The following is an 8639-nucleotide window of genomic DNA, read 5'->3' as shown; positions in this document are numbered from 1 at the left end:
TTCAAACTAAAGTTAGATTTTTAGGTTATGATATTCACCAAAGTACCATTCTGCCTATTAGTCGTTCCATTGAGTTTGCGTCTAAGTACACTGATGAAATTCTTGATAAAACCCAGTTACAAAGGTTCTTAGGTTCAGTCAATTACATTGTTGAGTTCTATAAAGACCTTAGGAAAACTTGTCAACCCTTGTTTGATAGGTTAAAGGATAATCCTCCTCCTTGGTCTTCTGTTCATACTGCTATTGTTAAACAAGTCAAACAATATGTTAAGTCTCTGCCTTGTCTTGGTATTCCTACTGAAAATTCATTCAAAATAATTCAAACTGATGCTTCTAATATTGGTTATGGTGGCATTCTTCTTCAAAAAGTCACTCCTCAATCATCTGAACAAATTATTCGTTATCACTCTGGTGTCTGGAATAAAGCACAACTAAATTATAGTACTATTAAAAAAGAAATTTTATCTACTGTTTTATGTATTAGTAAATTTCAAGATGATATTTTAAATCAAAAGTTTTTATTTTGTGTTGATTGTAAATTTGCTAAATATGTTTTAGAAAAAGATGTTCAAAATCTTGCTAGTAAGTAAATTTTTGCCCGATGGCAATCTATATTAAGTATTTTTGATTTTGAAATTGCTTATATACCTGGTTGTCAAAATTTCATTTCTGATTTTCTTACCCGAGAATTTTTACAAGGGGATAGGGATGACCACTCCTTTTATCTCTTACCATAAATCCCACATTACCCATTACCAAACCCAGATTAAACAACTTGCTCATCGCATTATATATATATATATATATTTATATTCATCTTATGGAATTGTGTTGAAAAGAGGATTGAGAATTTTGATCATAATGGTATATTGTGTGGAACAATTGAATATGGAAGTAATGTTGCATTACATTGTTAAGCATACATTGGCATTTCAATTCATTGGACTATGTTAAGCTTTGGAAATTTGAATTGAGAAAAGAATGTTGGGAAATGGGTTTTCATGAAATAGTTTTGGGGTAAATACGGTGGTAAATCTTGATAGGTGGTGTAGATGAAATTGTTTAAGTTGGCCTGAGTGTCCTTAGTGAAAGACCAGAAAGTCGCGTGGATAAGGTGTCGAGCCTTCCGGTTAATACCGGTAAAAATGACAATTGGTAGTACTCGTATAGTCTACTTGCAGACATCGACCTAGGGATTACCAGAGTTGTACTTACTGCCCCTTTAATTAAATTGATAAATTTTGAACAGTTGAAGTTACATAACATCATTGAGCATGATAGTTTTCAAAAGATGAAGATGTGTTTTATTTTCAAAAAGGCATGGCATGGCATGTGCATTCATCTCCTGGGACTTGTATAAAATGTATATACTTTGTTAAGGATTTCCTACTAGGCTTAATGCTCACCCTACCAGATTTTTGTGCAGGAAAAGACGTGGTGAATCCGCCTAATTGAGGGCCTGGAAATGTGTGTGTTGAGAGCACTAAAGTTCTCATTTGCTGTGATCCTATTTGTAAGTCAAGGGCTATGTATGTGTGGGTTTGAATAACCATTTTCTATACTGGGCTTAAGCCTTGGAAGATTGTAAACCCTTGGGGGTGCTTGTTTGGTTATTTACTTGTTGTTAAATCAATGTAATATCGCATGACGAACTATTATTATTATGTAATGCAAGTATGAGAAGTTATATTTGGTTTTCCTTAAGAGAGTCATAATTGTTGCATTATCATTTGGGTTAGAAATTTGAGGCGTTACAGAAAGCCACCTTTGTCCAGACCACATTTCAATTCTTTTTCTTTTTTTTTAAATCAACAAAAAGCAATTTTATTGATGAAGATATCGAAGTACAATGATGCACAATAATAAAGAGAGACAAGTGCAAAGAGTATCACAGCAAGACTTAAACAATCTCAACTAAGTTGGCAAAGTCTAATCATCTATAAGCACCACACTTCAATTCAAAGATACAGAATTCAAAATTTATGTAATTACTTTTGAATTATGATTTTCTATAATAATTTTTAATATAATAATATTACAATGGTAGTTAAATATCTCAATTAGTAGTGTTTTGGAGTTTAAACTAAATTACCATCCATTGTGCTTTTGAGAATTCTAATCCGATGCTTTCACATGCAGTAGAGTTGGCCCAGTGAATAGTCCTTGAGGCTTCAACTCAAATGACTTGGTTCAATCCCAACTTCGTCTTTCCATTTCTTTATCTTTTTCGATTGTGTTGACGAGTTGTTAGAGCAATTGGACCAACAAAAACTTAAGATAAAAGTTAATTAATATCTAATGTTAATTTTGTAATCTTTCTCTTTTTTTGATTGTGTTGATGAGTTGTTAGAGCAGTTGGACCAACAAAAACTCAAGATAAAAGCTCATTAATATCTAATGTTAAATTTGTAATCTTTGCCTAATGAGTTCAAATTTCAACAATTTCATCAAATTTAATAAGTTTAACAAGAGACAACGTGCCTGTTTGGTGCAGCTTAAAAGCTGCTTATTTCAGCTTTCAGCTTAATTTAAGCTATTTTGATGTGTTTGGTTTAGCTTAACAATGCAGCTTATAGCTTTTTGTAAGTCAGAAATCAGTTTATTCTTTAAGTAGGGCAGGAGATGCTTAATTTATAAGTCAGAAATCAGCTTATGTTCATAGTTATAAGCTATAAGCTGTTAAAACATAAGCTATAAGTACTTTCCCACAGCTCTACTAAACAGGACCAACAAGCTAAACAATCAAAATTCAAATTTCAACAATTTCATCAATTTTAATAAGTTTAACAAGAGACAACAAGCTAAACAATTAAGTTTGATGGATCTGACAATTTAGTAGAGTAGATATATTAATGCCATGTTTTTATTAATATATACAAGTAATTTTATTTATTTTTTGCTTTTCCTAAAAAATGACTAGTATAAATTCAGGTCTCGTTTGGCATTTAGTTAAAATAGTTAAAAAATTAAAAAGTCATTATAAGTTGTCATATTATTCTTTTTACTTTTTTGTACGTTTTTTTCATAAAAAATAAGATAAAATTAACTAAAATAACTAGTACTCAAACGAGACCTTAGTATAATTAATTGCTATGCTCTTATTAATAAGTACAAGTAATTTTATTTTCGATACAAATTCAGTGCACCATGTAATTTATTATTATTATAAATTTTTTGATAATGAGATCATGGAACTATAACATGAACATGAAGGAACAACATTCATTAGTTTTCATTAATTTTCTGCACGCTTTTCTTTTGATTCAAAATTTTCTATAACTAAATTCAATACCCGATCCAGATCCAGATCCAGATCAGAAACCGGGTCGCTTAGCTGGTTCCACTTTATCTATAAATAGAAGGTAAAAACAGAGTTAATGCTTACAAGCATCAAAACACCATTCCAAAGCGAGCAAGAATCCTCTAGAGTGATTTTTCCCTAAAGTTTCCTAGAGTGTTACATTGTGTGGTTGAGATTTACTGGCAAGTCACATCAATTTTTTTTGATGTGACTTGCCAGTAAATCTCAACCACACAATGTAGTACTCTAGGAAATTTTAGAAAAATTTCACTCTAGAAGATCCTTGGTGTTCCAAAGCAAGCACAAAACTCAATCTCATCAACAGATTCTGTTTTCATCTCTCTTTTTCTAAAGCATTTTCTTTAGTTTCAACAATTCACGCGCAAAAGCAAAGCTTGATTCTGTTCCTCTGATAAAAGGGTCAGGAATTAGTTCAAGAAGAAAGTAGAGAGAGAAAATGGGTAAAGACAAGAAAGTAGGGGTGGCGATGGATTTCTCGAAGAGCAGCAAGATGGCTCTGCAATGGGCGATTGATAACTTGGCTGATAAAGGTGATACTCTCTACATCGTACATATCAGCACTCACTCTCTCGACGAGTCTCGAACCCTTCTCTGGTCTAAGTCTGGTTCTCGTAAGTACTTTTTCACTCACTCTTTCATCGTCATTTTTATATCGATATTTGCTCGATCTGAATCTCTGACATGATTTGATGGAAAACTGATCTCGGTTTTTTTTTTTTTTTTGTGTGTTTGTTAGCTTTGATTCCATTGTCGGAGTTTCGTGAACCAGAGATTATGGAGAAGTACCAAGTCAAAACTGACATGGAAGTTCTTGACATGCTCGACACTGCTTCAAGACAGAAAGAGGTTCTTTCGTCACTAATTTATAATAAATAAATAAATAATCCTCACTTGCCTAAGGTTTTAAATTGTGGTATCAAATTTAATTGAATTTAAATTGATCACGGTACAACATAGTATAATAATAATAATAAAAAAAAATATCAATCTATATATTTCATGAATCTTTTTTCTATAATTATCATCTGCCAAAAAGAAATTTATGAATTAACCATGAGTAATGCTAGGCAAGAAATATCAGATAAAGTTTTATGAAATTTTTTAAAATTGAATTACGCATACAATAAATACCGCAAAATAATCAAAGATGAAAAATGTTCTTTAAACTTTTAATTATGGATTGTTTGGAAAGATGGTTAAAAGTTAGTTTTTAGTTTTTGGCAATGCTTGGTACCTTGAACATGAGGTTGGCTCGAATGGTTCGAAATTCACCTTGTCGGTCGTCCGGGCGGATGTCCGGCCGGTCATCCGGCGAGGAGGCTGACAGTTGCGATCGACAAAGATGACAACTGCGGTAGACAATCTTTCACTCGGTCATTCGGGTAGACGTCCGGTTGATCATCCGGACAGATGACCGGCCAACACTCATTCAGGCCATTCGAGCCCCCTCCAATTCGAGCTACCACGCTTTTTCCTTTAGTTTTTATTTTATTTTATTTTTTATAAAAAAGATATGTAAAAAATGTGAGAGATGATGTAACTCAAAATGAGTTAAAAGTTGAAAGATGATTTTTAACTATTTTTCCAAAATAGCCCTATATTTCTTTCATAAAATTTAGCATCAATGGTGTCGTTTGGGAAGAGCTTATTTGGGCTCTTTTGGCTCTTTGAGCCACAAAAGACAGAATAGACTATTTGAGCTACAACAGACAAAATATCACATCCAACCCATAATCATTACACTCTTCTCTCACAAAAAAAGTCAAAAAAGCCAAAAAGTCAAAACCCTTCCCAAACTAAACTTTTGAACCCAGGCTCAAATAGCCAAAAAAACTAAAAAACTAAAAAGCCAACCCACTTTTCAAACGGAGGCTGATTAACTTTAAATTGATACGTATTGTGAAAAGCAATTTTCTTTTTCACTAGTTTATGTCGGTGTATATGAATTGGCCTATATTTTAGTGGGTGTTTAGAATTTATTCTTTTATATTGTTTAACTTTTTAAAGAGAAAAAAAAATACTAAAGAGAATTAACAAAACTATTTAACAATTACACACTATACATATAGAATGAGGCCACATAGTGTGGAGCTCATACTCATGTCAATCATGTATTGTTCATTCAATAATTTTGATAGTACATGAAATATTTTTCCAAAAGAAAGTGTTTTAAAAATTGTTAGAAACTTATTTTTTTTTTTGCAAGTCAAAAAGTTGATATAACATTTGACTTTTTAAAATCATGAAAAATATTTTAATAATTTGGGTAAATTATATTGTTACCCCAGAGATGTATATTTCTTACAGTTTTCCTCTCAATCTTTTGGAAATTACATTTTTCTTCCTGAGATTTAAAGTTTCATTATAGATTGCTCGCTGATGTTAGCAATTTAATTTGGGTAAATTACATTGACACCCCTCATATTTTAAAATTACAATCCCCTCCCCAAGGTTTAAAGTAGCATTACTAATTGCCCCCTCGGTTAGTATTAGTTGAAAAAAAATTCATCGAAAAAAAAATTATTTGAAAAAAAAAATTAATTGAAAAGAAATTTTGTTAGTCAAAATTTTAAATTTCTGTTTAAAAACCAACGTAAACTCATTTTTTGAATTTACGTTTTTTTCCTCAAATTTACAAACTGAGATAACCATTTATAAACCATAAAAATTATCAAACAAGTTTTTATGACAAATTTTAAAAATTTTGTAAATATAAATCGAAAACTGAAAACGAAATGGTTACTACACAGGTCTCAGATGGTAAAAATCTCGTAAAATTAACAAATAATTACGTAAGTTACTAACGTGAGAAATGACTTATCAAAAGATTATTAAGCTATGTATTGTTTGATTTTTAGAACTTTTTTTTTAAAAAATTAAAAATTAATTTGGTTAAGAAATAAAAAATAAAAAATAATTATCATTTTTATATAGTTTTTATCTTTTGAGTGGTTAGAAACAATTTTGTACAAATTAAATATATTTCTTCATATTTATTTTTATTAAATTAGCTTCTTCTTTTTTTAAATGTTAGGGGGGGATCTATATTAAATTGAAACCTCAAGGGGTGTCAATGTAATTTACCATTTAAAGTATATGTAAAGGTTAATGGTAAATATGTCATTTTAACTTAAAAGTTAACACCGTCAAATAATTACATTGACAAGGGGGTCAGTGTAATTTCTCAAATGTGAGGAAAAAATTGTAATAAACATAAACCTCAGGGGAGTGTCAGTGTAATTTATCCTAATAATTTTTAAACCTTTTTATTTTTTTTATAAATAAAATTAACTTTTTTGTATGCGTCCAAACACCCACTTAAAATCATATCCTTCTTTTCCTACCAATTGAAAAATGGGAAATAGACCCTCATAAATGTACACGTATGTAAATAAATATGATTTTTGTATAAGATTTTGGAACAGAATTTTTTTTTTTTTAAATTTTTTATTTGAACGAGGAAAAAAACCAATTGAAAAATGGGAAATAGGAAAAAAGGAAGTTTTGTGGGGGCATCATAACTTTTGCGGGGCCTGGCCTCGGTGTAGTAAGTTGATGGCTAGATTTAACTCAACCCGTAAGAAGGGATCCTCCATCGGGATAACCGTGTGCTCTACACACCCCCGAGTTTCGAACCTAGACATCTTGCGTGGAAGGAGTGTGTAGAACCACTGGACAATCACCCCTGGTGGAGTAGAATGATGCAACTTTTATTAGTTTTTCATTTCCAATCAACACACCCATTATTATCCCTATAATTTCAAATTGTTCTTGATTTATTTTTTATATAAAATTTATGTATACAAAACATAATCATATATAAAAATATATATGATTTTGAATTGAATTGAATATGATTATAGGTGAACATTATTACAAAACTGTACTGGGGTGATGCTAGAGAGAAGCTTTGTGAGGCTGTTGAAGATCTGAAGTTGGACTCTTTGGTCATGGGAAGCAGAGGACTTGGCACCATCCAAAGGTACCCTCTCTCTCTCTCTCTGTTATACATATATTGATGGGTGTGTTTGATTTGGGTTGATGATGATCAAACAGGATACTATTGGGAAGTGTGACAAACTATGTGTTGACAAATGCACCTTGCCCTGTGACCGTAGTCAAAGACTCAGATTTTCGCAAGAACTGATCTACAAAATTGAAGAATTAATTTTCATATCTCTACATACAGTAGTTTCCTTTTTCTCGCTATATATGAGTTCTGTATTTATGGGGTTTTCCTATGGATGATGATAATTTTATTTTTAAGACTAAATGGGAATTAATGATCAAATACTCTGTATTTGAATAACACTTGTGATTTTGGTTTGGCTAAATTCTCTCAATTAATATACTTTTCCTTTTCTTGGTTTGTAGATATCTTCTTCGAGATTATATTCATATCCGAACTTAACAACAAATATTCATATCCGAACTTAACAAGACAAGGGTGGACCCTGTCTTTTTGTCTTTTTATTGGACATGAATATCTTATTAGGTTTGAAAATTTGAGTATTAGGTTTGAATATTCATATCTTATTAGGTTTGAAAAATTGAGACATTCACTGATAAGAAAATTTTAGCTTACGTTTGGTTGTATTTTGTAAATGTGATTTGAGAGTATGAGTTAGATTTTGAGTTTGTGTATTGTAAAATTATGATTTGAGTGTAGAAAATTTGTTTGGTAAAGAGTTTTGAAAATAATTTTGGAAAAGAGGTTTGATTTGAGTGAGGAATTGTTGATGTGACATTTGATATGTGATACAAAAATTTACAACTCATAACTAAACATACAATTCAAAATTATTTTAAAGCACATAAAAAATTTAAAAAAATTCAGAAAATATTTTTTCCGATTATATATAAAAAAAAATTCCGGTCAACCGGCCGGACGATCGGTTGGACGTCCCGCAAAGCCAAATTTTGTAAATGTGGAAAGAAACAAAGCTTCTGTCATAACAGGTGTTCTGTGCAGAGTTTTGTAATTAACATTTCAGACCACTAACCAAACACCATTGTGGAATTAAGGTGTAAAATCACCATTTCAGTTCACAACCAAACAGAGCCTTAAATTTTTGTGATGAGTTTTAGGCAAGCACTATACACCAAAGTATAAAATTAAGTGTGAATTTGAATAAAAGTGATGGGAGTGCTTGAAGTCAATGGAAGGATTCAGAATGTACCATTTGAGCCATGGTAGAATTTTATCCCAGTCCTAGCATTTTTTTTTTTAACTTTTTATTTTATTTTATCTATCTTCATTGTAGATATGAGTACTTGGTGTGTAACTTAAAAATTTGGTGCTTTTTGAAAAGATAGG

General features: G+C 31.1%; 1 protein-coding gene across 1 annotated transcript; it reads left to right on the top strand.

The window, feature by feature from the left end:
• Positions 1 to 3588: 3588 nt before the first annotated feature.
• On the top strand, positions 3589 to 7631 carry LOC114277005 (universal stress protein PHOS32). Its single transcript, XM_028218827.2, has 4 exons — positions 3589 to 3933; positions 4059 to 4168; positions 7186 to 7304; positions 7379 to 7631. Exons 1-4 carry the CDS (start codon positions 3759 to 3761, stop codon positions 7467 to 7469), a joined length of 495 nt encoding a protein of 164 aa, XP_028074628.2. The 5' UTR covers positions 3589 to 3758; the 3' UTR covers positions 7470 to 7631.
• The last annotated feature ends 1008 nt before the right edge of the window (positions 7632 to 8639 follow it).

The sequence above is a fragment of the Camellia sinensis genome, chromosome 10, assembly GCF_055761805.1.
Source record: "Camellia sinensis isolate YWXY chromosome 10, ASM5576180v1, whole genome shotgun sequence".
Lineage (NCBI taxonomy): Eukaryota > Viridiplantae > Streptophyta > Magnoliopsida > Ericales > Theaceae > Camellia > Camellia sinensis.
This window is presented reverse-complemented; position numbering and strand designations above follow the sequence as displayed.

Coding starts and splice junctions, on each gene's coding strand:
- LOC114277005 (XM_028218827.2), top strand. CDS start 3,759: ATGGGTAAAGACAAGAAAGTAGGGGTGGCGATGGATTTCTCGAAGAGC. Junction 3,934..4,058: donor CTGGTCTAAGTCTGGTTCTC/GTAAGTACTTTT, acceptor TGTGTTTGTTAG/CTTTGATTCCATTGTCGGAG. Junction 7,305..7,378: donor GGACTTGGCACCATCCAAAG/GTACCCTCTCTC, acceptor ATGATCAAACAG/GATACTATTGGGAAGTGTGA.